General features: G+C 46.6%; 2 protein-coding genes and 2 long non-coding RNA genes across 5 annotated transcripts; 1 reads left to right on the top strand and 3 right to left on the bottom strand.

The window, feature by feature from the left end:
• Window positions 1–3659: 3659 nt before the first annotated feature.
• LOC129603499 (uncharacterized) lies at window positions 3660–5020 on the bottom strand. Its single transcript, XR_008693399.1, has 2 exons — window positions 4682–5020; window positions 3660–4190 (listed from the first exon to the last, which is right to left on the bottom strand). It is a non-coding gene; the product is annotated as an uncharacterized LOC129603499 (long non-coding RNA).
• Window positions 5021–5718: 698 nt separating this feature from the next.
• LOC129603498 (uncharacterized) lies at window positions 5719–9761 on the top strand. Its single transcript, XR_008693398.1, has 4 exons — window positions 5719–8037; window positions 8311–8340; window positions 8757–8849; window positions 8994–9761. It is a non-coding gene; the product is annotated as an uncharacterized LOC129603498 (long non-coding RNA).
• A 266-nt stretch (window positions 9762–10027) lies between these two features.
• Window positions 10028–13455, bottom strand: cdca7a (cell division cycle associated 7a). The gene is made up of 10 exons (XM_029137788.3): window positions 13313–13455; window positions 12566–12715; window positions 12341–12463; window positions 12061–12261; window positions 11894–11965; window positions 11610–11801; window positions 11386–11514; window positions 11145–11294; window positions 10926–11062; window positions 10028–10846 (listed from the first exon to the last, which is right to left on the bottom strand). The coding sequence occupies exons 1-10, from the start codon at window positions 13331–13333 to the stop codon at window positions 10813–10815; spliced, it is 1209 nt and encodes a 402-aa protein (XP_028993621.1). The 5' UTR covers window positions 13334–13455; the 3' UTR covers window positions 10028–10812.
• A 594-nt stretch (window positions 13456–14049) lies between these two features.
• Window positions 14050–27507, bottom strand: map3k20a (mitogen-activated protein kinase kinase kinase 20a). Of its 2 annotated transcripts, XM_029136707.3 has the most exons (20): window positions 27361–27506; window positions 26128–26317; window positions 25445–25532; window positions 23495–23596; window positions 23281–23346; window positions 23163–23191; window positions 22673–22810; window positions 22110–22196; window positions 21965–22039; window positions 21780–21886; window positions 20536–20671; window positions 18259–18303; window positions 18138–18168; window positions 17913–18052; window positions 17750–17812; window positions 17573–17662; window positions 15606–15722; window positions 15455–15529; window positions 15195–15345; window positions 14050–15067 (listed from the first exon to the last, which is right to left on the bottom strand). In XM_029136707.3, the coding sequence occupies exons 2-20, from the start codon at window positions 26284–26286 to the stop codon at window positions 14352–14354; spliced, it is 2415 nt and encodes an 804-aa protein (XP_028992540.1). In that variant the 5' UTR covers window positions 26287–26317; window positions 27361–27506; the 3' UTR covers window positions 14050–14351. The 2 variants fall into 2 exon arrangements, with proteins under 2 accessions (XP_028992540.1, XP_028992541.1); XM_029136708.3 differs by lacking the exons at window positions 14050–15067; window positions 15195–15345; window positions 15455–15529; ... (4 more) ...; window positions 18138–18168; window positions 18259–18303 and adding an exon at window positions 19109–20295 and having other exon boundaries at window positions 27361–27507.
• Between the last annotated feature and the right edge of the window lie 192 nt (window positions 27508–27699).

Raw genomic sequence — 27699 nt, forward strand, 5'->3', positions numbered from 1 at the left:
TGGAAATAAATAATTCATGCTGGAGGAAATGAGTCTAATTAGCAGGCAGTTTGGGTCCTTTGATAAAGCTGAGGACTAATTCTGTGAAGGGCTGGGAGCTCTGTCATCAGTCAGCCCTGAACAGATTAGCATCTATTATGAATGAGGGACGAGCATCCTGGTGAAACCAAGTGTGTCCGAGAGACAAACTTAATAACTCCTGCGTTGGGACAAACTTCCACGAACGCTCCACCACCCCCCAACCCCTCTCCCTCCCATCCTGCAGGTCTATTGTGTGCAGGTAGAGGTTCGCTCCTCTGTCTGTCACGCTGACAGCCGCGGAGGCGCCTTCGCCGCGGTGCATTAAGGAGCGGCCGCGGCGTTTAACGCCTCAGACGCGAACCCGGCGCCGCGTCGGGGGGGGGGGTCTGCAGAATAGCAACAACAACACAATCGGGGCCAATTAGAACTTGGAGCGGCGCTGCTGTGACAAGCAAAGGTCCTGGTATCAGGGGGGACACGCGTGGGCGGGGTGGACCTGTCAGCGCCACATTGAGGGAGATAACAATAAATAGCTAATAATGACACTTAATGAGCTTGATTAAGTTGATTTGTTATGGAAAGAGCGCGGCGAATGGCGGATGTAGGCGATGTGATGAGAGATTGATTTTAATAGATAGGAAACTCTGTTGGGGCTTTGTCGCACAATGGGGCTGCACATTGAAAATAAGGCACAAAAGGAAGACGAATGGATTCTCACGAGACATGTTTGAGATAATTAGATAAATTTCGCACTAACATACATTATTCAGTCAAGGACATGATGAACATGTTACACCTCTCAGCATACGGAGCGTTTCGTATAGGCCCGTTTTCAAGAAACGGCTGCTCGTATTATTTTCAACTTACATGTTTCCAACAAGTGCAATATGTTCATACAGTATATGAATGTCGTTAAATGCTATTATGGGAGCAGTAATGACTGCCAGATAATTATCCCTCCCACTCAGACTTGACGGCTGCTGAATTTCTCCCATTTCACCACATAATTGTCTATGATTGAATTGGAAATTTTATATACTATACTCTGTTCCTTCAGAGCGCGTCGACTTGCCACCGCCGATGGTGGAGGTTATCACGGCCCCTACAAGTCGCCCCGATTGCCCTGTAAACAACACGCAATAGTGAACAAAGTTTGGCTTTTCAAAATGCCTCTCCCCGATTTTACCTCGAAAGCCACAGAAAGCCAGATGAAGGGAAGTTTAATTAAGTAAGAACCTGTTGAGGGAAATTTCCAATCATGGCCTTCAGAATGAGTGCATTCAGCGTATTCATCTCCAGGCGATATGCTCTCTCTTTATCCAAGTGTGCGCTGGAGTTCTCTAGAGGGACCCCAGTTAATTGAATACATTAAAGTAGAGCCGGGGGCTTTATTTATTTTTCTACTTTAGTCAGACTTGTTTAAAGAAGACCAACCGCTGATGTTTGGCCCCTTCTAGACTTTGAATGCTCTCTAGACTGGTACACTGGGAGGTGCTGTGCAGGAGTAGTGGTTTGAGAGGAGATTGGGTGTAATCCACAGCCTTATTTATTCACAGTGAACCCCTGAGTGAGTCTAGTTTACGTTCTTGGCAGTCAGTCAAATGTGCATCTTGGGCCTCGGGGCCTGTGGCCCATTATGCACCTATAGCTTCAATACAGAGGAGCCTATGAAGGTCGCGTTTCGCTCCCTATAGTGTTTGTCTGTTGCTGCATTGTTCAGAGCCTTTAAAAGGACGTGCATTACACTCTTTGCTAACGTGAGCTGACTTGACACTCGTCCTCACGATTGCATCATTCATGCATGAGCTGACACAAATCACGAAACCATGTAATTGTGGGACATTGTGAGCAGCTGTATTATGTAGTAAAGTAAGTGTGATTTGCTCTCACATTTCTAGTTTTGTGTGTATCCTAGTTTTGTATGTTTTTATAGACGTATTTATTCACCTTTTGTTTCATTTGATTCTTCTTGGGCCTCTTGGGGAATGACGATTACTTCACACATTAACATTCGACGCCGCTTCAAAGCAAGTGCATTCGGCACCTGTGAGTACACGAGTTTCAATTACGTCGTACACGGCGAAGACTGAACCTGAGCCCGGGTCAGAGGCTCTGTCGAGATGACAGAACCGACTCTTTAACAAGCGCCGTGACTGGTGGACCTCCGGGTATTAGCATCATGTGATGTGCGAAATCCAGACGGTGGCTTTCTTCCCAGAGGGCGCAGAGATCAGATCCCTGGACAATACTCATTAGTCAACACGCTCTTCACCTCCATCGCCGCATTCATCACGGCGACACAGAAAACTTACTTGCACAAGCACATTATGTGCTCATTAATAACCCGCCACGACATTCATCTTGCTGGAGGAAAAATTAATTTTCTTGCTGTGTTGCACTTGTTCATTTAATCCAATTGTCAAAACCCTTCTTCTTTGTTTGTTGCGTTGCGGGACTTGCTGTATGCCTTCAATCATCGTTAAGAAGCTAATGGAACAAAGATTATTTTGCATTATATCAAACGCGTTGGTCAAGAAATGGAAAATGTTTTGAAAGGTCACAACCTGCCTCTTTGCAGCAGGAAATGTGTTTTAAAGGCGCGTTGGTCATGGAGAAAGTTATTTGAGCAGGCCACAGTTTAAAGTGAATATGTAAAACACTGTAATTTGAATACCAGGATGCCTTTTAATGAAAAGGACTAAAGACAGAGTTAAAAAGAACAAGGTGATTAAGAGCTACTGTGCTGGACATTTATATAGCAGGACTGCACATAATGAATAAAGATTCATGCTTTAGTCCCAAATTTAAATTTTTGTACAAAATGTGCCTGATGTAGGCAGCTTTTAATCACCTTACTGACAGGAGTAACTGCTTTCATTTAACCTTGACTGAAGATCATGAATTCTAAAGCATTTAATTGGATACATCATTTAACAGAATGAACAGAGCAAATTTTCACCAATTCAAAGGCTCAGATTGACAGACAGTGGCAGTAAGACCCACCACAATTAAAGCTGATCTGTATTCACTGGCCCTGTCACCCATCGCCATTAGTGATGTGACTGTTTGATCATCTCTGCAGAGAAACTTTGCTGAACTTCACCTTGTTTTGAAAGGACTCGGCATTGAATGAAAGATGAAGGTTGAGGAGGGGAAGGGGGCTCGGGAGGATAGCGACACGCACGCACACACACACACACACACACACCTCTGTGCTCCCTCACATGCACCTCTGCCTTAACGTCACTAACTGTCCTGGAAAACGGACTTGACAGCACAAAAGAAAACAGTGCAAGTCTCACGCCATTATGTTTATTATCTCCATCAGTGGCTTAATTGAAATGTTTCAAAATCAGAAAATAACAATGCCATCTTTCGGAGACATTGGAAGTAATGGCTTTGTCTCGTCGCTCTCGTCGCTCTCTGCAGACAATTGCCCCAGTGATGTGAAAAACTGTGTCAAGTGGTACACAGTGAAATGTGCTGCCGACACTTAATTGTTTTCCTGCCTTTGACTTCAGAGGGAACAAATTCAATCTGTGTGCCAGACATTTCCTCTGTGACTAAGCCTAACCAGCCAGAGCATGTTTGGTTAAGCAACCAGCCCTAGGGTTAAATTTCATATTTAGCAATTACAGTTTGTTTTTTTTGCTTTCTACCATAATACAATGTGTTATTTAAATGAACATAGCTTTGGGATGTTTCTGTTAAGCTGATCCAATATAGGGGTTCTCAAAGTGAGGCCTGGGGACCCCTGTGGGGCCCTTCGGGTGGCCTGGGGGTTCTCCAGAAAAATGAATTAGGGATTCATTTCCCTCTATTTTAACTTCATACAGACAGAATGAATCGTCTGTTTTTGGGTCATTAACAAGACGTCTCTATACGTAGAGTCGAGTCAAGCCTTTGACGCTCTTCCAGTTGAGGAGCACTACGTTTTTATGTGATAAACACTCCACACTGTTCACAGTGTGTCTTGTATGAGCAACTCTCTGCAGCCTGTGGGGAATCTAATAAGGCAGACAAACAAAAACATGACTAAATGTTGCATCTGCATAAAATCACAGACGACAGCGAGAAACACGCCTCGGAACGAACGCTTGGGAAAATCTTTTGGAAGATTTTGCAACTGCGATGACACACTGGCTCCTTCCAGCTGGAGTTGATCAGCACTGACATTTTGGAGCAGAAGAAAGGCATGTTAAAGGAAATGCAGATTAGGGAGACCAAATCAATTCCACTCAAGTGTTGTTCATTCGGCCCCACCACAATACAAACCATGTGTGCTGCTTTTAAGTGGTGAAAATAATCTTAAGATTATAGAGTGGTCTCTGGTGCTAATTGTCTAAGAGCTGTTTTTCTTTTGCTCCCATTAATTCTTCCTTTAAGAGCTTTGCCCCGAATGTTTTAACTGGAGTTTGTCAACTGTTAGCTTTGCAGACATTGTTTGATGGCAACTGTAATGAGGGAATCATCATTTCAACATGTGCGGTAAAACGGATCTCGCAAATGTTCCGCGGGACAGCTGTCGGAACACATTTGAGACGTCGAGGGTCGACCCGGAGGCCCAGAACTGCCCCGACCGGGCTCAGATTCTACGGTCCCTGAAGCGGGCGCGCGCGGAGCCTGTCTGCGGAGTTGGACGTGGAAGCTTGAACTTTACCTGCAGGTCGAGTGCAAGTCGTGTTCATACAGGCAGGATTTAGTGACGTCGCCGCTGGTTCGGAGCCAATCGTGCATAAGAAACACGAACCCTGTAACACAAACACCTACTGTAGTGGAGCAGAGGAAACCATTTGGATTCCAGCGCTCGGCGTTTGGTTTCTGAGTTGAACAACACCTGCGCATTCATCACTTCCTGTTTTTGCCCTGTTGGGGAGGAGCTGCAGATGTGATTTTACCTGACGTTTGGTTTAAATGTTAAATGTTCATGTGAATGCTGGCGAGATCTTCAAGGGAACCTCACATGATCCGAGCAGCAGCTGCAGCAGCTCCCCGTCGCACACTGTTTCCCACCTCAGCCACTCAGATGAAAACACAGAAATCATCCTCGCTGAGTCTTGCTCCAACTTTTCTCAAGAGCTCTGCATCCACAGTTGATTTCTCCCTCACACACACACACACACACACACACACGCTCCCATTTTACTGAATAGGTCAATCACTAAAAAGAAAAACACCATCCATTTATCCCTCTTTACCGCCCGACACCCTCCCTTCTCTCACCTTGTAAAGCAGTGGAGTTTGTCTGGAGTTAATGGTGACGCCGGGCAGAGCAGCGTGCATAGGTGCTTTCATGACTGATTGATATTGTTTGGCTTGAAGCTATAATATCAAACAAATGGTCTTTTCTGAAGGGCCCGTGGGGGATTTTAAAAAATCCTGGCTGTGAAACAAAGAGCGGCTGCTGCAGCACCTATTGCTTTCTAAGTGGTAACCACAGAAGTAAGTAAACACGCTGCAGGAAAGTACAGGACTTTCAGGGGATGAGGGCTCGTAATCTGTAATTATCACGCTGGATTTTAACCAGTCGCTGATGCAAACAAGGATTGTGACATTCATAATTGTTCCAACGTGCCCTGTTGTCAATAGGAGAATTTTATATTGTTAAGGCAAAATTAATAAGAAGCGTTACACACATAAGATTTCTAGTGAAGAATTTTTTTTGTGTCTGTTTTTACACATCACCTCGTGCAGAACTGGACGGTGTGGCGCGAGGTCATGTATATTTCACGTGCGAGCGACCTGCTTTGACAGCGTGACCTCACGCACGCCACCCAAAGGCGCCCTGGACTCGGCCGTCCGCCCGCGGCCCGCTTTCATGGCCGGCAGTGAATCGTGCGTCCGAGGGTCTGAAGGAGAGAGTTAATGAAGTAAAAATTAATGAAGCACGTGAGCACCACCATCTCAAGGCTGTAAGTTCCTCCATGCCCCATTTATAATGTATGATCTCAATAAAATCAATCCAATGTACCAGTAGCAGAGTAGATTTACAGATTACGGCCCTGTGTTCCCCTGGTCATAATTACCCCCCACCGCCACCTCACCCGCCTTCAGCCCGCGTGTGCTGCTGGGCCCCTTCACAGAATTGAACCGGATCTCGTCTGTGTAGACGCGAGTTACACCAAAACGTGGTGATTTACGAGCGGACGTCACGAGGCTGTGTTGCGGTTTGCGGAGCGGCGCCTTTTGTGCTCTGTGTCATTCTATGTGATTAAACGTATGGGAAATGGGAGGTCAAGCTCCGGTGGGTTTTCACTTTCTCCTCTGCCCGTAAAGACTTGTTGAAAGTTAAAGCGCGATAAAGTGCAGTTAAGTGGCCTGTATTAGAGCTCCCCCTTCAGGCGAGAGGGAGAACTGCGCATCCGCAGGCTCAGCTCCGCCACATGATGAGGAGCGGTGGCGTTTCACGCCGCAGCACGGTCGCGTATATTCATGAGCAGCATTGACGGATAATCAGCATCTATTTTGAATGATTATGCCACTGTTTTATTAAATTCAAAATGTGTGTTTGCTCTTGTTCAGGGGGAAAAAATGAAATTACACAATAATTGCAATTAAAATCCCCCTAATCATTCTCAACGTGTTCCCTACAATCTACAATCTGTAGGAGCACATTTGAATTGAATCTACAGGCCCTCTTCAGACGCCTTAAAAAGTGTGGGGAGTAATAATAAAAGTGAAATATTTTTGATCAGTTTTTAGGTCTTTTAAACGCTATACAAAGCTGTTAATACCAACAATAAGAGCTGCATGGTAAACACATTTGCAAAATGTATGAAGAGGATGAGAAGCAGCCTGGGCTGCAGATGAACCCATACGGGCTGGAGACGGAGCACAGGACTGTCACGTTCAGCGCCTGATGTGCCCACCTCTCCGCCGCCATGAACAATTCTATATTTATAATGTCATCTTATCACGTTCCCCTTGAAGGCAGCAGCAAGTGCACTTATGCCTTCCTTTGTTAGGGTGAGTTGGCAATTTCCTGTGAGATGGAGCAACTGCAGGCAGCCCTTTTCTTTGATAATGTCCCTGACACCTAGACCAAACTGCTGTTTCCATCACTTTGCAGGCTGGAGCGGCAGGAAAGGAACATGTCATAAGCCTCCTGCCACCCAGAGTCACTCACTGTGCATTTAACGGCACTCTCCTCACTACACTCTTCAGGATGTGGAGGTCGGAGCCGCGGGGAGAATCTCGCGGGCAAAGTTGTCTCGCCGAGCTGCATCGGAGAGTAGTGAGAGCGAGTGGAACGCCGCTTCCCAGTCGTAATGTTTTGTTCCCATCTGATTATCAGGCGCACGGACGTGTTCGCCCCCATCCTCTGGAATGACTCGGCTCTTTGTGGCGTACCCCAGTCGCACCATGCAGAGCTAGTTGTTAAGCGGCTAGTCTGAAATGGTGTTTATTACAGAGGCCTGACAGATTGATTTTAAATTATAATTAATCAGTTGATTTTGACCCACAGATTGTGATTGTGCCCTGTGAGTTTCATTTATTCAGCTTTTCTTCTGGCTCTACTACAATCACAGTAGACCTGCAGGACTCTCCGGCAAATTAACAGTCTTCACGCTACCCTGCAGCCATAATGAAAATATCAGTCAATCAAAACCCATATTATGCTGTGAAATCCTACCACATATCTCCAGACCTGCATACAAATAGAAGCCGCAGCGTAAGTGCTCGGCGCCGTTTGGGTTTTATGGCTGACAGCACGTCGGCGAGACGTTACGCCGGCGCCGAGCACGTCCACCTGAAGCACCGCTGTGTTCTAGCCCTGGGCCTGTCGACGAGCGATAAAACAGATAATCTGGACATTAGGATGCTTTGGGGGGGGTCCATCCTATGTTTCCTGGCAGGGGAAGCGGAGGGCGCGCGAGGACGCCGGGGCCCGTCTGCAGCCCGTCTGCAGGTCCGGTGATGAACGGCCGCGGGCCGGACGGCCACGGTCAGGCGGCGTGTTGCTGCTCAGCGTGCCATGGCACACGGGCCACTTCAACCCTGAGTCCCTCCTTACAGGTACCCCACAGCCCGCCGCCATGCGCTACTCATTTACTGCTACACTGGTTTTCATAATTAGCGCCGCAAGGCCTCATTAAATCTGCTCTAATGAATAAATATTGTATTTCATAGCCTGATTACCAGATCAGCTCAATGCTTGAGCGTAGTAAACAATTACTTCCCTAAATATTCATCACCCCAAAGTGGATGATCATTGGTATTTAATACAGGACTAGTATTTTCAAGTGCATCTTTATTATACTAATAATAGTTTGTGAAATGTTCTTTTAGGAGAAAAGGACTGGGTTAAAAGAACGTCTGGTATGTTGGAAGTTATGATGTAGCAACAATATAGTGTACTATAATAACGTGAAGGTGATTTTATTCATGGAGTATTAGACTGATGCAATAGAGCCCAGATTTAATTGGGATTTGCTCTTGTCAGATATGTTAATCCCATTGTAGAATAATTCACCACTGATCATAATTAGTGTTTTGATGACTTGACTTGCATCACATGGAGAAGTATTACTGATGATTTATTATCTCAAGCGATTATCGGAACAGACCAAATCAACGTATGTTTTTAACAGACTTGACTGTCGTAATAAAAAATGCTTATTCTGTGAATTTTTCCTGACGAAATATGACTAAGCATTTTCATTGTTATTTATTGTTGTGTTAATAGTTATTTTTTTCTATTTCTGTATCAGTACTAATCAAGTCTTTATTTATAGATTGATAAGGAACAACTACTCTTTGGATTTATAAATCAACCCACGTTAAAACATGAGAATGGCTTCAAGAAACTGTTGTTGATTTCCTTAAAGGTAATAAATTATTTCTTTAATCAATAATGCAGATGGCCTAAGTCTCATACCGAGACATGGGCATTTGTCTTTAATAAATCTAAAGCCACTTCTTGTCTTTACCTGATCATTTACACTTTTGGGTCCTGTTTTCTGACTTTCTAGCATTCATATACTGGTGATGACCAAAGTCAGAGCTAATAAATATTACTTTTGACTGAGAATATGAAGGTGCAGCAGCTGAAGAAGACACAGACTGAACCCATTCCTGAGACAACCCCCATTGAAACCCACCAGCCACTCCAACGGCCTTTTCTCACCACATTTCTGCCCGTGTGACCACACGTGACAATTACCCTGTGGTCGGTGACAAGCAGTCGCCACTTGATGTTTAACTGGAACAAATCCTCTCATAATGCTGAATAGGTAGAATTACTAATGCTTTATTCATTATGACAAAAGGCGCAGCAGCTTGTGCTTTGGGTTTTGATTGTCATATATCACATTAGGCTTGAGAAAATTGTAATTTTTCAGTATTTGGATATTTGTATATAATGTCTATGGGTTATATACAATTATAGCACTCTTACTAATAAAGGCAACGATCTGTAGTAACCCATACCTCCCCATAAAGCAGTAATTGTGATAGACCTAGAGATTTAGTATTGTTGACTATCTGAACAACACAAGCTTAGTCAGCATTGTAAGTCATGTAAAGTCACTGTAAACACGGGCTGCAGAAGCATGAGTAAACCTCAGCATTCAGGATTTCTCCTCCATGCTTCAATAACAGTAATTACAGCTGCCACTACCACAGACAGACTGATGGCCAAGTCAAAGACAAGTGATAACACGATTCTGCGGTAATCAAGGCTTTAATAGGAATGTACAGTTAACCCTATGAGCATGAAGCAGACATCACCGCAGCAGATGTTCCCACCTGCCGTTACAGTAAAGCAGAAATCTCAAGCGTTGATTATTTTGAAACAGTCTCACATAATCAGAGTACGTCCTAGCACAGGTCAGATGAAGTACGTCTCAAAGATGAACGGCACGAAGGTTAATTCCATGTCATTTTGTGTAGAGTATCACACTTGCGAACGGAAAATGCAGGCCATAACTCTATTGCCACTTCAGTGGCACCTTCAACCATTTCTACTTAACAGCGTAAGGCAGAAAATGAGCCAAAGAGACTGGAGCAGAGCGAGAATGTGCTTTACCGGGATAAAATGATTTACAGGTATGAGATTCCCATTAGAGTGTGCTAATTGTTTCCACACCATTAGTGACAGTTATCTAATGAGGGATATTTAACCAGGCGCTGTAGTATATCACACAGAGGCAGTGGACCCCAGTCTGTGCCCTTTACACCTGCACCTCCTCAGCTGCAGGCAGATCATCGTGGGCCACGTCTGCAGGACGTCCCAGGTAAAACACATTTGGCTCTTTTTATATTCACATTTGCCACTTTATCAGATTTAGAAAAAGAAAATGAAAAAAGGGTACACTTTTATAAAAAGGCTCAACGATGGAGTGCCAGAGACCTGATTCACATCTATGTGGACTGTGTAAAAGAAAGTACATTTAAAACAATGTAAAAAAAAAATACAGTAGACCATTTGAGAACAATTTTTGCAACAGGGATGATGATTCAAATATTCAACTATAGAAAGAATTTTTTACATGTGCAAGAAATATGTACATCATCATCATCCAAATATTAACAAGCTGTTTGTCAGACTGTAAATTTCAAAGCTTTTATGTCTTAACGTAAATGTCTTAATTAGAGCCTTAATTTAAGGGCTCTGCTCTTGAGAACATGCTGGAAGGTATGTGTGAAGTGGCTGTGTTGTGCCTCAGTCTGATTGCTCAACAAGTCCTAGAAATCTAGCAGGAAGAAAAATCAAAACAGTACAAATGGCTGAAGTGAGTGTGGTCGTGGTGCATGTCAGTCGGGTCCAGGATCAGCGGCGTCCTCCTCACTTCACTGGCTGCTCTCCGCCAACTCCTTCTTCAGGCTGAAGAGATAAAAACCTTATTGTTAAACAAAGTCCGTTACAGATATTTTGCAGCCTCCATTCTTAGGCTTGCCGTCACCTTTTCAGATAGGAGTGGACGTTATCAAAGCCGTGATATTTGGCCAGGTAAACCAACACCCCCGTGGCACAGCGACCTTCTCTGGCGCGACAGAAGCTGCAGTTGCAGATCCCTCTGCATGGCGGACAATGCCACTCCTGACAATGAGACGAAAATTAGTCAATCGTCCAATGTACATGTGATCGCGTGTTAAAACAGTCTCCACATTCGAGAACCCACCGGATTCAGCAGGGCGTCTCGGACCTCCTCTCCATAGCGGTTGCGGAGACAGGGGCCACAGAACTGACCCCTCACGCCGACACACTCTGGATTACGACAGTTAGTCTTTGTGTCGGTTGTTTTCTGGCGGCACTGGTGGCAGGTGGATCCCTGAGAGAAGGAAAAGAGGTTCAATTAACAAAAAGATCAAAACATGCGCGAGAACAGATCTGTCCAGCAATACAGCGAGTGGGGAACGTACAGTGGAGCTGTTGTACACTTTCTCCCGCACGTTGTGGCAGATGTGCTGCAGCTCTGCCTCTGTGATGTCCTCCACAGGACGCACCACATGAGGGATGGCCTTGGCACCACTGTAAGAGCGCCGGCGAGGCTGCACAAAACAATGCACGTTTTATAGAACGGAATTAATGCACACCAGTAGAAATGAGTGAGAAATTAGTGTGATTTTCGTGTGATGGAACTTACTGGCTCATCGTCTTCCTCGTAGTAACGGCTTCTGCGAACCAGGCTGAACTTATCCTCGGGTTCCTCTTCGGGAGTCGGGCTGGGGGGTCCGTCCACCATACTGCGGGACCGCGTATGGGGACGAGAACAGCGTTCCGGGTTCCTCCTGCAAGCCACCGGGGGTTTCATGGGCCGCCGAGGTGCCTGTCGAGGCTGAAGAGGTCCAGATAACACTGGTTAGGACCTAGAATGGGACACTGTATCCAACAGCAATTCTATATCTGGCAATCTTTGAATTTAATTACCATAGCGGACATCGCCATCCTCCCAGGGAAGATTCCCGGTATTTTGTGTAGCTCAGCCATGAGTTTTGCAAGCTGACAATACAAAGTGAAACAAATTCATGAAATAAGAATGGAAATCTCCCGCCACAGTTCAGAAATGCTGCATCTGACATGAAAACAAACCGTACCATTTCTTTGTTCTCCTTAATGTTCAGTGCCCTTTTGCTGATGAAGTTTTCCTCTTCCTCGCAGTCTGAGTCCTCTACTTTAGGTTGAGGGAGTGGTTCCGATGCAGGCCTCTTCGTGCCAGTCTTCTTAGTGGGGAATGTTAACGCAACCTTCAGGACATTGGACCTGCGGCCTCGCCTCGGTGGCTCAGAGTCTACTTTCTTTAAAATTAAAAATAATGTATCAATAAATAGCTCTGTGTGAAAGTCATAAAACATGTTGTAGTTTTTAATTTCTTACCATGGCTTTCATCTGACTGCGAATCGCAGTCTCCTCAAACCCGCTGCATGTGTCTTCTTCTGATGTTGCTTCAGACACCTTTGGTTTCTCCACCATCCTCCTGGTCTGTCTCAAGTTGCCCCTCTGAACAGAAAGCACACAATCATTAGTAGCAGCCACTACAGCAAGGAGTCACCATTAGATATCCTATTATATGTAAGGTGAGGCTTGCTGTTGTATTGTTACCGTATTAGCAAAGCCTCCATCAGAGCCAAAGCTGTCGCAGCTGTCGTCAGAAGAAGCAGAAGAAGACGAGGACGTCTCCATGGGAACCAGTGGGACACTGCGAAAGCTCCTCAGACTCATCCTGGTGGTTGAAGGCTGGACTGCCAGTTTCTATAAAGAAAAACAAGTATGTCTTTGATTTATATATACAACAACGTCAAGGTTGGTCACAAATTGTTGTATTTAAAACCACACAGATGGAATAACTACAGAAATACATAGCAGGAAACTATTATTTTATTACTGCAAATCTAGTTGGATTTCTTTCTTTTCAAGCTGCAAATAACAATAAGTGGTGTTAGAAAATGTTAGAGTATCCAAAGACTGCAGAGTAATGCAAACACTGTTTGATGGACTGATGTTTCCGTTGCAGCCTTTGGCAGCATGGTATGGCACACCCCTGTGCCATACCATGCTGTAGGTAACTGGGTCAGGCCCATTTTAATGTAATTACTGTAAAGGTTAATGAAAACCCAATTAAATTGGTAAAATGAGTAGCTTAGCATTTGATTACAAATGCTTGGTCTAACTTTACACTCATTATTTTTAGTTTACCAGCTATTACACGGTATGTAACGGTAAGTTAATATGGTGACGAAACTCTTACAATGCGGTCATAACTGCACTTTCTACTATTATAACGATAGCCTTGGTAAAGCCAAAGCTGCATAAACGCCATTTTTTTTCAAATAATGTGCATTTTCTTACCTTGGAGCGAGCGCGCGGCATTTTTCTTGTAATGCTGTTCTTGTACAACGTCCTGTGGAAGCAGCTCCGCAGCGAACAACGAAGGTCCTGCAGCTGCGCGTCCTACACGCTGTTCGTTTCCCGCGCCACCGGAAAGTCCTTGAAGCTGCATAAAATGTACTTTGGTTGTCTTAACAAAATAAAATACTCTGGTAAACCATATGGGCTAAATGAATATCAGCAACCCATTAGTGAGTATATTTATTTGTGTATTTAGATAGGTTAACATACAAAACGTACTAATATATGCCGCATTTAGAAAATAAAACCCATGCGTCTTCCATGTACTTTTCATTGGCGCGAGTTTTTTATTTCCTCATTTGCATACAAGGCGGGTAAAACGTTGACTCTCTTCCAACTTTGCAGCCTTTGAACCTCTACACACACACACACAAGATGTAGAAATCGCGTGTTCACATGTGCTGCAGCCTTGGACACAGTTGACAGGACGTCATCTATGTGGATTAGATTTTGGTGGACAAAGAGTTTTGTAGAATTTAGAGGAAAGATTTATTTGCAAAACTAAAAGCAAAATATGTCTTTTCTGCAATGTTTGAAGAATTAGATGCATAAAGGAAAAAATCAGAGGATCCCAAATTGAAGATGACACTGACTTTACAAGTTGGTCATACACGGTTCTATAACACTACTACTACACACCACGCATAGAATGAAAGGAATAACAATTTAACCATGAATCACATTATTGTTTTTTATTACTTGGAAAGTGAACTGGAAAATACAGTAACATTTTTATATACAACAATGTGATGGACTTCATGTGTAGTGAAGAGGACAAGACAAGGAACGAGCTTATTATTTTTAATAATGATAAATACATCCTGGGTATTTTTCATTTATATATATATATATATATATATATATATATAACCACAGCTAGTTCTTTAAATTACAACCGTATGGTTATAAGGTATATACACAATGGAGTTATCTTACATCCGCTTTAATCGTATCAGTGACTACTGATATGTGGCCCACATTAAGTTCTTGCTCCAGCTCCACGCCCTCCCCTGCCGCTCCTCCTCGCTCGACCTCTGACCTGTTTATTGTCCTGACGCGGTACTCTTTTCTGCCGCTCCACCTTGATCCAGCCCCCGTCGGTGGGCTTGCCCCCCTCCTTCTCCTCGCCGGGGCCTCCTGTCACAGACCATATACCTGGGATGGGTGGGCGGCTCTGTGGCGCGACACCGTAAACGGGGCGTTGCTTCGCCGGCTGCCGTGGGGCTTTGCAGCTTTTACTATGAGCGTAGCCCCCTCTAGCATTGGGCCACGCGTTGCCCCGCGCCTGCCAGCCGCCCACGGTTAGACTGCTTCCAAAGTGACTATTCCTGGGGCGGTCCCGCGCCGCTCCGGCACTGAGCGGGCGCTCCCGCTCCCTCTCCAAGGTGCTCTCCGAAGTGGTACTGGAGGGGCTGCTGCCCTTTGACCCCAAATAGAGCGAGGAGACCTTGGCCGACAGGCTGGCAGTCGGCGAGGAGCTGCGCGAGTCGATCCAGGGGGACGCGTTGACTCGGCTGGGAGAGCGTCGCACAGCTGCAGCATAAGAGGACTCCTGGCTTTCGTGCGCCGACAGGAACTGAGGCAGCGTGCGGGCGCCGGAGCTGGTGAAGGCGGTGCGGGCGGCGGGCGGCTGCACAGATTTCTGGCTGATCATCTGCCTCATCCGTACGTTGTGCATCCACATTAAATCAATATCTAAAAAAAAAAAAAAAAGGGCAAGGGAGAACCGGGGGATCGGATCACATTCATAGAAGGAATCGCGACCAAGATCAGTAGGAACAGCAGCTTCAAGAACAAGGAAGGCTAAAAATGAAACAATTACCAGAGTTCGACCCGTCTCTGGGGTTCCAGTCAATGTCGGCTGGTGCTGTTTCAATAATCAGCTCCACAGTCTTGATCTCGTCTTGTCCACCACTGTGACTCCACGTCATTAGATAGCTGTGTTTCGTAAACTTTGGTGACTTGACATCATTCTGAAGTGCCAAAGGGGAAATAGAATAGATATTGGGTGTCAACATGAAATGCACATGCTAGGATGCTGTGTACGTTTGCATTGTTGGTGCGAGGCCTGAACTAACTGACCTCATAGCTGACTATGTAGTCCACTCTCTGGTTCTGCTGCATCCCCACCATCCATTTATCCATCACAAACGGTGGCTGCATTGACAGTGACATATAGTAACATTACACCATTCCAGTTTTAAAGATGCCATTTAATTTGTTTCTTACACACCTTTGTCATGTGCAAAACCTCCACGTTGGGCTGATAGGCGTTAAAGACGACCTCTTTGATGTAGGTCACTGCGATGTCATCACCATCAAGCTCCATGTACATTTTCCATTTGCAGTCCTTGAAAGAAGAGAGGTAATAGCGGGTTCACCAAGTGTGGGTTCTGTGGTACATCCACTGTGGAACAACACCTGATCGCGTGAAAAAGTTATTAACTTCACTGTTCTTTGTGGAACTTTTGTACATAAACCAACAGCACAACCTAGAGGTTGTTCAGTGGCAGTGGACAAAGACTCACTGTGAGGGAGGAAGCAAGTATAGCATGAATATGCGACAAGCTATAAACTACACGAGGTCAGAAAATAATAATATATCGAATGCATGGAATGAATAGATTGAAAAACTCTAATGGAAACTATCATAATTTACTGGACACTATCATAAAATTCAGTTTAGTTGCATTTAAAGAGAGAAAGAAATAAATTATTCATTTTACACCAACGTTATAATATTCCTTGTCAAACATATGATGATTATTTATTCATTTGACTCCAGTGTGCTCTGGTTTAATTTCCTGGTATAAGAGATGGGTCAGTTTTGGTTGATGAGGGGTGAAAAAGCCTTATTTAATGTTTTACATTTATTTTTTTTCTCATTAGTTCCTGCGAGCAGCACGCATCAAATCCGCGCCGGGAGGCAAAAGTGGGAACAATTCCCCATCCCACTTCTCCCGCATACTGAATGCTGACGAAGCAGTAATGACTCCGCCGGTCCCCCATGAGCCGTCTGCGGAGCCACAGGTCACCGCTTAACCGCGCAGGGTTCACGGCACAGCCAATCCATTGTGCGGTGATCACAGAGAAAGACATCAGAGGAGTGGCACTAACACACTCGTCGGAGGAGCCTTCACTCTCTCCCCTGCATTGTCCCGGGGGGCTGGAAACGGCTCAAAGGGGGAAGCTTCGGCGAGCCTCTGGCTCGGAAACACACCAGTGGTCCCACGCTGGCCTGGTGTCGGCCCTGGACGGCCGCACCGGGGCTTCCAGGTCCATGCTAGTCTAATCACTCCAGCAGAAACAATGTCTGGTAATGATGCCTAGAACCCAAGTGCGTCTAATGACAACTCATACATAATTCAGCACCTTTCACTTGGCTGCACGGTGATATCCTCATTAGTAGGGGACCCTCAGTGGCTGTCAGATGGTGGCCGCACAATCGCAGGCCCTCATTTTGTCTTTGAGAAGTGCAGCTGCTTCCATGACATCGCCAGCAAAGAGGGGCGAAGGGAAAAAAAAAAAAAAATGCAGTGCGGGTTTGTTTTATTTAGTGCAAAAAACCTTCCAGTTTGTAAAAACAAGGCTGACACAGAACCTGACACCAGGCAGGGGAAAATAATTAGCTCTCATTTTCTCAGCCTCCTGTTTCCTTCTCCCCGCTGTGTTTTCTACCCACTAAACCACCACATGTCAGAAGAAATGGGAGGCAATTAGCAGGCTCGTTTCAGCCCTGCCGAACACACTGAAAGAGGACTATTTATGATGGGACAATGAACAGCTGAAAGATTAAATAACGTTTGCCTTTTAAAAAGAAAATGACTTCTGGCTAAATGGGCTATTTTTGATTAAATTCAAACAGCAAGTGAAGAGCCACCCTTTCTCCCCAGTTTGAGACCCTAACAAAGGGCTGTGAGCAAGTCGAGGTGGATGTGCTACATGGCTGTGAATAAAATGTTTATTTCTCTGCTTGTATATGTGTCTGGTGATGCCTTCAATGGTCAGCGTGACAGCCATCATCATGCATCCTCAGAACAAAGGCTGGAGGACAAGGAGCCGATTCAGTCACGGCAAAAAGACCAAATTAACTAATGTTAACATTTTAAAACAATTCATGCACATTATTATATACAGGGCCGTTGATGACCTCCATCAGCTGGAGGATGTGTTCCTGCGCTTGTGTTACTGCAGACTCACAGATTTCCCGGTTCCAGGCTTCCAGTGGTACCCGAACACCAGCTCCAGATTCACCGTTTTGCTCGTTTCCACCTCCTTTTCCAGCTCATCCTGAAAGAAGGAGCAGCGCAACAGAGGCTCGATTAGGCGCAGATGCCCCGGCACAGCTTCCTGAGCGCCCAAGAAGAATGGCCTTACCTTTAATAAGGGTGGGAAGTGGACGAACCCGAGGTAATCGTTAGTCAGCTTCTCAATTTCAGCCTGGAGAAGACACAACGGGAGAATCGCTGTGATCATAATCAACAGCGGGAGCCGACTTCGGCTCGAAAATGAGGTGTGAGTGGGGAAAAGTTGCCATTGCCTTGAGATGCATGACGTGACCCTTAGACTTGACCCCCATGTCCCGCATGTCGCTTTCCGTGAGCAGCAGCAGCCTCTTCCCGGTGATGTGATTGGCTTTAAACAGGTCAGCGTAGAGCTGCATGTCGCACGAACCTTCCCCTGAGATGGAAAGTGTGCGTCGGTGCCAAAGTTTGCTCAAAGTTGGTCTCGTAATGATGCCTCAGAGGAAAGTGATTCAACAGACCTGCACCAAATATCTGCTGCATCCAGAAATACTGAAAGAATACAAGAGACACAGAACAGATTTCAATGACTGTTCTGTGACTCAATATATTTTTGGTTGTAGTAAATGCACAGGTACTGACCACGTGCTCCTCGGTCCAGGTGTAGATGTCAAGGGTGGGCAGCAACTGCACAGAAGCAAATGACAAATAGATATAACAACAAACCCATACGTGGATGCAGACATCATGTGTTTATTCATCACACAGGCCAAAGTAAAAACCACTGGACTGAGGTAAATGTTATTTAAATGGAAAATAGTGGTGTTTTTCACGTCTTGGAGGCCATTACTTTGCTGTGTGATTAAAAAGACTTGGCTCTAATGGTCTATAGCGAACGGAAACGTCCATCCGACGGATCTAAAGCGATCTATTTGAATGATAAATCATCTCTTGCTCATTAGGTGTAATCAGGCAGAAACACGCGGGCCAAAATAAAGATTCCATCATTGTGATGGCGTATAATGACGCAAATAATGCACTAAATGAGTGAGCAATCCTCATTCCCGCTTCCCACGGCGTCCGATTGCGAACGGAGGCCGCTGCCGCGCGCTCGTGCGCCGCCGCCGGGCCTTTTGTGAGCGAATTCAGAAGGCAAAGACGCATCGGGGGGACATCACATCGCTCATCAGGCAGCGGACGGTGTCGCACACGTGTGTAGTCATGCTTGTGTTGACATCTAGGGACACAACTAGTCATAAAGGCCTGGAGACAAAGAGGAGGGTTTACTGTAGTTCACACAATCCTGCCCCCATGTGGACTAATGGGTGATAGTTAACCAGGCCAAGAACCAGGCAAGAAGAGGTCCAACGAACCAACCAACCAGTGAAGGGATATGTTGGACAGCCTCATTGAGCAGCTTTCAGTAGAGTTGGATGTTTGTGCATGTTTAAAAGGAATGGGATCAATTTAAGACACGAGCGAGACAAGAAAGTCAAAGAAACACATTTATTGACAAAACAAAGATGGAGGAAAATGCATCACACCACGAGCTGCACGTCCTGTAATGGCGGCTGCGTCTCACCCAGGGGAATGTAAATATTGGTAGGAGCCTGCGTTAATTGTTCTGTCTCTAACGTCGTGTGTCAAGGGCCCCGTGGCACGAGGCGACCTGCTAATGGTTGAACAGGAACAGTGGCTCATCAGGACGTTAACAAGCAACAACACAGGGATACGGAGGATTAGACCCTCATGAGACCGGATGGAAACAAGCAAGAGGTGCTCAGGGAAGCATGTCCCTCCCCTGGATGAAGCCCCCCCCCCGAACACCACTGCCAAGAAAACGTGCAGGTACTCTGTTCAATTAGCGATTAATAATAATAATCACTTCTCTTCATTTTCGGTCTCGGGGCGACGCCGGTGTTGGAAAAAGTAAAACGCGAGAATGAGAGAATGAAGCCGACTGTCGCGCGGTGCAGTCCCTCTCCTGCTGTTCTGAACCGGGGTCAGCCGGAGGGGGGGAGAACGCGTACTTTCTCATCCCGGTAAGAGACTGCATCTCAACGACTGCACTCCACCACATCCAGAACAAATTGGCCAATCTTAATGTCAGCAAAATGTCACTTCATCATAAAAGCCTGGCCTTCTCTAAGCAACTGGCTTACGTCGCTCTTTCTTCACAGCATGGCACTATACATCCAGTGCATTAGGCATAAAGCAAATGACTTCCATAATATCCATAGGAGGGATTCAAATGTGCTCAGTAATATGCTGCTGTTCTAATCCACATGTCTAGGTGTGCTTCATGAATATAAGTTGAACAAAGCAGGAAAAAATATTTGGGGGTATATTTTAATAGTGGACTTGAGCGCGTTGGAATACACCAATAATGCTTCACGTGAGATCAGAGTGTCAGACACATTCAACTGTGGCGACGCCGGACGTTTGGGGGGTTTATTCGCTGTCGTCGGACCAAGCGAAGCATCCGGCGCCGAGCGTCATGTTGATTTTGTGTCCTCCTCTGACACAGCTCGACTTGGAGGAGTTCTGCCTGGCCTGCACGCTCACCTCCCCGTTACCCGAGGCCGTGATCTGACACGACACCAGCGAACTGTTCGACTCCTCCGTCTCAGACTGATAGAACGACCTAGCGCTTATCTGTTTTGCCACGGGTGAGGAGAGCTGGGAGGCACAGGCGGAGAGCAGGGGACAGATGGGGGAGAAGGTGTAAAAACACAGGGGAGGATAGAGGAGACAGGGAAGAAAGTCATCCATTTGATCCCACAAATCAGAAAAAGGTGACAATTATAACCCGAAAAAGGAGAAAGAAGTAAAAGGAGAAAGGAAACACACTCACTGAACTTCAATTAAGTGAATGTTGAATGAAAGCGGGAGGCGTGAAAGGCTGCGGCGGGCGCTCACCGGGGCGTTGGACTGCTCGATGAGCTTGCGCTCCCACATCTTCAGGCGCCGCTCTCGCTGCTTCAGCTCCTGCTCTTTGGTGCTCAGGTCTCTCTCCAGCTTCTTGAGCCTGTCGAGTGTGGCCTCGATCTCACACCTACGGTTTAGAGAGGAGCGAAGATGCGTTGGCTGGTTGCGTATATGTATATATTTAAATGCTTATTCTTGACATGCTTTCATGATTGTAAATGGCGGATGCTCTACAGCGCAGAGACACCAAACGTATGCATTTAATGGGATCCTCAGAATTAGTTCATAGCGCGTTTTGGCCAGCAGGGGGAGCTGTGCAGCGTGTGGCTGAAGGCCCCGCTAAGCCCAACAATGCTTTGCATAAACACATGTATCCCGGGCAGGAAGGCCGAACCAAACCCCACCCAGAACCTCCGGCGCCTTCAAGCACTGTAGCTTTACTCTGACTTGACTTCAACTTTCACGCCTCCCTTGTGATTCCACTAATCCGCTGATCTAAAGTTAAAGTGCTCATTTGCATCTCCGTCAGTTCTTTGTGGTCTTATGCTGCCTTAGATCCTTGCACCGTGAACCCAGTATAAACATGAAGCGGCCGCTCTTTCATCCGAACCCTACGACCATGCACTGTGCTTCCGTGCCTACGCTTTGCACCATTTCAGGCTACTGCACCTCGGCCGCAAACCCGTCCTCCCCGCCGCGAGCCCCGTCTTTCACTTTCACTATCTGTGTCACACGTCCGCGGCGTGAAGTTTCACTGCGACCTGCTCCACCTGCAGATGGCTGCCTGGACACGTTCCCGTCAGCGCAACTTCTGAGGAAAAACCTCGGAGCACAGACAAGCCCAGCAGAGAGGCAGACAGAGAATAAAGTAACAGCTGAGACTCAGGCTGTGCTGATCATCACCAAACCTCCAGCTGCTCATACAGGCCAATTAAACACTTCTACTTGAAAAAGATGGTGATTATTTTTAGGGCCTTATGGGTAAAGAGAGGAAGTATATCCAGATGGATGATTCTTCGGAGGTTTTCACGCCTTTATGTAGCTATCAGTGTAATTATTAAGGATCTATATGCACTAACTCAAGTTCCTTTTTGTATTCTGTGGCTCCCGTCAGCTACATTTCCACCTCATTCTTTGAAAACAGTGGTACATTTAGGCTGAGGCAGTACACTGGTGAAGAAAGGCGGGTTATAAATACACTTTGTGGCTGTGGAGAGCGGCTGTGATCGCATTACCTCCATTCAGCCTTGTTGTGAAGGAACGAGTTGCACTGCTGGGGGAGTTGGCTGTCGTTCGACATGGACTCCAGCGTGCTGAGGATCTGCTTGAACACCGGCCTCTCCTGAACCCGGGACGAAGGCATCAGGTGACCATCCCATCCAATGACTACATATATATAATAACTCTGCCGCTAACTCACCTTCGGCTCGACCGCCCAGCACTTCCTCATGAGCTCGGCGAAGCTGGCGGGACAGGCGCTGGGGATGGTCAGCCTCTGAAACACATGCAGCCGGTGGGAAGGACGCCCCCGGGGGGTTAACGATGCGGACGCCGGCGCGGCTTACCTCATTTTTCTCCACCACGAGCCAGGCCACCTGTAGACCCTCCAGGCCTTTAAACGGGATCTCACGGGTGAGCATTTCCCAGAGCACCTGTCACCGGAGGCAGGAAGGTCAGTAAACACAGCACCATTACGCAGCGCACGTCCATAATCAGTATGGAAATGTGTATGTAACAGGAGGTATGTGCTGTTGTCCAACAATTACACAACGTAAACATTAACCAGCGCTGCCTCATCACGCGTCTGTGTGTTAGCACAGAAATCTGTTCCCCGTAAATGTGCAATCATTGCGCGTTTCCTCTGGCACTGGGCTCATCCTATGCAATCACACGCGCTGCCTGTCGCTTCCCTACGTTCTACATGGCGCTGAAGAGGCTCAGATTGTTTCCAGATTGAAGCTGGATTGTTTTTGAAAAGGGCTTCCACATGTCTTTAGGCAGCAAATTCACAAAAGAGGGGACGTTTTGAAGCACCTGTGGTCCTGCAATGGTCAGAGTCCCTCCTATTGTCCACTTAAGCAGACAATCCAACACAGACACAAACCTGTAGCTCAGATCAGTCACTCACCACACCATAGGAGAAGGTGTCGCAGGTCTCGGACACGGGCAGGCTCTGGATCACTTCTGGAGCCATCCAGGGAAACGTGCCCACCAAGGACATGTGTGTCGTGTGGGTCAAGAACTTCGACGCCCCGAAATCACAAATCTGCAGACGTGTGAGCGGAATTCAAAAGCAGCACACGTGATTCTAGTGTTAGCAGATGATCCAAATGTGGATTTCTACTGCCTCATGATCACATTTCTCACTGCAGTGCATCTAATACAGCATGTGGTTGCTCGTAACACGGGTTTAATGGGTTTTCGTCTCTTTGAGTGACGCCGTCAGCGGTTTCGTGCACATGCTAAGTTAGTCACTGCCCTCTTGTGTCCACATACTGCAGTTGAATAAAGTGCAAGTACAAACATAGATATAGATGTTATAAGATATAAAATGGCATCTGCATGGAATTTGGCTCATTGTGCAGTGCTGTGTGATCGAGCTTAATAATATAACTTACCTTGAGAACTTTATCTGCTGATAAAACAACTGATAGGAAAAAGAGATTTTTAACAGTTAGTCAAAGCACATCCTTATAATATACACTCTAAATAAAGGTAACACACTGAATCAGTTACCATTCCTGGACTTCAGGTCTCTGTGGATCACCTTAACAGGGGCCTCTGAGTGTAAATAGTGCATCCCTGAGAAGGAAATACACATTAGACCCGATCCCGTTTAAAAATGTGCACAAAACAGTTCAGTACTGTAAACATGGCCGCATACACAACTGAGACTGAGACTGTTTCAGGTCTCATCTAATGCTGTGATCAGCTGTTCATTGATACTTACCTCTCGCAATCTCTGCAGCCCATGTCATGATCTGCCCTATGTCCATCTCCTCACTCTCGGCGCTGGACAGGTAGTCGTACAACGAGCCCCCGCTCGCGTACTCTGTGCAAAAACACATTTTAGTTTTACTATTATGAATATGGTCATGCATTTTCACAGGAACACGAAAATAAACAGGAAGATGAAGAAAACCTGTGACAAGGTTTATTTATACGCAGCAGCGTGTTCTTATCTCTACTCAGATCGTCTCGCGCTGCTTGTTTGTAGGAAAGTTTGCAGGTTCATGAGTTGATTCTGGCCAAAATATTCTGCTGTCGCTGCGCGTTTCTACGGTTGTATCAGCACAAGCGACAGGCGGCGTCTCCTGTTTCAGCCTGGAGTCGCGAGGACGAAATGAAGCAAAGTGTGAAGGTGAGTTCTGGTAAAACGTCTTCACAACATCTCCCTCGAGGCTTTTCATTAAACACCTGAGGCACGATCGCTGCTGACAGTGAGTCGACCTCCATTTATCACAGTGTATAAAAAGTAGCTGAGTCATGTTCCCTCCAGCTTCTTTTCATGCTACATATATGTATAATGGGCCACAGTGTTAAAAAGCCATGTAGACTTGTGTAAACCCATTAACATTTCTTAGAAGGAACTGGAAACATGAAAATGAAAGACAGAACAGGCAGCTCAACATATTTGCTACCAGTGTTCTTCCCTGTGAAGGGCCTCTCTATTATCTATCACTAACTACAACAGCAGGAAACCTCTGTTTATGTATAATAACCTAATCATCTCCCAATACACTAATGTCAACACGCACAGGCAAGCAACTAATAACCATGAATCACGCAGGTTTGCTTTTCTCCTCTGTTTATTGTCTTCTGCTTGTGCAGGTGCTGCGGGCCGGTTTCTGCAGCCACGGTGAAGTCGAGCCAGTTCACACGCCGGGCTCTGCACTTTGAACCTTAATATCCACCCTGCACAGAGTGAGCGAGCTCGCGCAGAAGTCGTCGGGGGGGTTTATTACGTTCGCGCTTATGGCGCCGCCGCAGATATTGTCACACAGCGGAGCGCTCAGATAGAGAACGCGGCGTGTGTCAACAGACGGAGGATTTATAACGGATGAATGTGGACACGGAGAAGTCGGGGGGGGGGGTCGTAAACACGCTCCGTGTATCTGGTGTTAATTAGATTCTGCTCCTTGACAACAGAACCGTCACCCGGTCGTCTGACTTTACATTGTTGTGCGCGGGTTGTTGTCACTTTTCTTTGGCACAGTGTTTAAATCCAAGGCTACACATAAAGTTTGCTCTCGTTCATGTCCGATCTCCACTTCCAGTAAAACATAGTGTTGAAAAAGGCAGAGTGAGCGCACTGTATGTTTTATATCAACCCTCTGTTGTTTGTTGTTGTTTGCTTCTGCTAAATAACACACTCTATTTAAATGTACTGAAGGAAAACAGTGATTATTTGCGTTCACACACTTGCATAAACTCCCCCGTGTCTGTGGCATAAAGTCCGTCTCACTCTGCTGCGTTTGTGTTGGGCCGCTGTTATTTCTGATTACATCTATCTCTCCTTGTTACGGCGTTTGAATACACTCAGTGTAATAACGCCGCTCGCATCAAAGCGCCTTTTCCGAGAATGGAATGCAGCCGCCGTCGAGGGCTGCGAGGAGCGAGTCAATCAAAGGGAGCGTCGGACGCTGTGTGTTGTGTTGTCCACGCGGTGAAAGCGGGTGGAAGTCTCTGTTCGGGGTCCGAGGGGGGGTGGGGGGGGTTATGGTTCCCATGGTTGTGTAGCGCCCCAGTCACAGACTCGTCCATCAATGCGCCCGCTTCCTGAAGCCTCCACCAACGCTCCCATAGAAACCGCTGCAGCGCCCATTGTTGTGCAGTCTGTGCAACTGGTGTCAACAGCCCAGTCTCTGTGCTCGTCACTGCGTAATAGAGGGAGACTCACCGGTGACAATCCCATAGTTCGGCGCCTCAACGATGGCTCCGTAGAACTGGATGATGTTGCGGTGGCTGAGGACGCTGAGGATTTCAGCCTGAGCAGAAAGAAGCAGCAGCAGTGTTACTTTCATCCTCATGTGCTGAAATGAGATTTATAGTCGTCCGCGTGTCACCAGAGAAGAACAGTAACCTGACGAAACGAACTCATTTAATTGTAGCCACACACTATAATCAAATGAACAATTAGACGAAAATGAAAAGATTACATTGTTATTTGAGCTGAACACTCGTCTCTCCGACACTTGAGTGAAGCTGAATGAGTATCTGTGATCTTTTCAATTTCCTAAAAGACCCGGTGAATACGCTCCTGAATATCGTATCACGGTCCAATAAATGTAAAACAATCCCCCTGAAAAGATTTCAGATAAGATAATTCTTTTTGTGTCTCTAAAACAATGGGCCTGAGCTTCTAAAGGCTTTTAGGAAGATTCCCTGTTGTAATTGGGCCAAATACATTCTTCATTCTTTCCTGTGAGGTTTCCTCTGCAGCTCATTGCTAACAGTGGGGGAGAATGGGAGCATGAATGATGGGTAGAGAAGTCACGTCCCACTGAATAGCGGAGCAATTAAAATGATTACTACACTGACAATTAAAAAGTATATGAAAAGCGGGGCAATTATGACTCCTACCTCGTTTTCGATCTTGAGCAGCTTTTTCACGGCCACCTCTTTGTCCTTGGAGATCCACCTGGCTCGGTACACGCTGCCGAAGCTGCCGCCGCCACAGTTCTCGAAGAAGACAATGTCTTCGAACTTGATTTCCACGAAGGAGGCGCTGGGAGACGACATCTCATAATGACACTCAGCACCAGCTCGACTCCTGTGGGGGGGGGGGGGGGGGGGGGGGGGGGGATGGAGAGCTGTCTACACGCTCATTATCATCATGATCATCATCATCAGGACCGAGCTGTGAGCTCAGGGTCCAGACTCTGCTTGTATAATTCCAGCAGGCCGGCCACGATAAACTGCGTCTGACTGTTTCAAGACAACAAGAAAAAAGAACCTGGCGGGCCCCTCATGTTCTCTGTGTCTTTTAAACTAAAAGAATGAGCTCGTGTTGCCCGTTTAAAGGACGCGCGTGCCGTATTTGTGTAAGCCGGGGTTAGAAGCGGCGCCGACTAATTACCGGCTCCCTTTGTTTGTCCGTAGCGGCGTAAAAGCGTCTTGTAAAGAAATAATTCCAGCATTACAGGAAATTGTGGCTCTGTTATTGTTCGCGGCCTCCCCATTTACAGCCGAGCAATTACAGCTTTTAAAAGGCTGTTACCTGGGTCTTCATTGGGATTGCTATCCACCCCAGCGGGACATGCCTCCATTGTCACAGAGGGGAGCCACTGCTTTCTGCTGATTTACTTGTATTCATGCTATACTTAGCCTCGGAGCAATTTGCCCCCCAGCATTGTCCTTGTGCTCAAGAAGCCGGGGTCACCGGGTACGTGGTCTCCCGCACTCGGCCCCGCCAGGTTCTCACTTACCAGCGAAGCCCCGCCTCGGGCCCCGCAACAATGCCGGCCTGATGGCCCCGCACCAGACTGCGGGTTGTTACTGTGATCAAGTCTCAATGAAAAGTAAGTCCCGGCGGCTTCGCTTTCGCTTCAGTCTGCAGCGCGGTTATATTTGAAATCAAGGAAAAATATAAATCAGCCGCTGTTTTATAGACACGGATCCAAGCTGCGCGTGCGTCGCTTAACTTTGTACAATCACGCGGCGAACGCAACATCAAAAAAATCAGTTTTGATGAATAGCTTTGCAGTATCACGACAGTACAGTATAATTATAAGCGTTACGTAACGTTACGCACCGAGCCTCGTAAGACTCCTATTACAGCGGGTTGAAGCCAGTGTTAACGCGTGTCCCACGTACCGACATGAGGTGTGAAGCGCAGCTCGTCGTCGGCGCCGTCTACACCGGACACGGCAGCGACGCGCTCCAGAGCTGGAGGAGTTCCGGGAGCTCTCATGTGACGTTTGTGGACTTCACTGACTCCGCGGTGGTTTCACAGGTTTCACAACTTCATCCTGACTCAGCTGGACCCGTTCACTGCCACCCAAACCGGCGACGGCAGCGCCCCCTGCTGGAGCAGAGCGGAACCGCAGCCCCGTGTTCACGCGTCCTGGGACGGCGGTGCCCAACGTGGGGTCGGCGGCCAGTTTGAGGCCGCACACGAATTAACCGCAGAACCTATTTGACCTGTTTTATCCC

The sequence above is a fragment of the Betta splendens genome, chromosome 21 (assembly GCF_900634795.4).
Source record: "Betta splendens chromosome 21, fBetSpl5.4, whole genome shotgun sequence".
NCBI classification, from domain to species: Eukaryota; Metazoa; Chordata; class Actinopteri; order Anabantiformes; family Osphronemidae; genus Betta; species Betta splendens.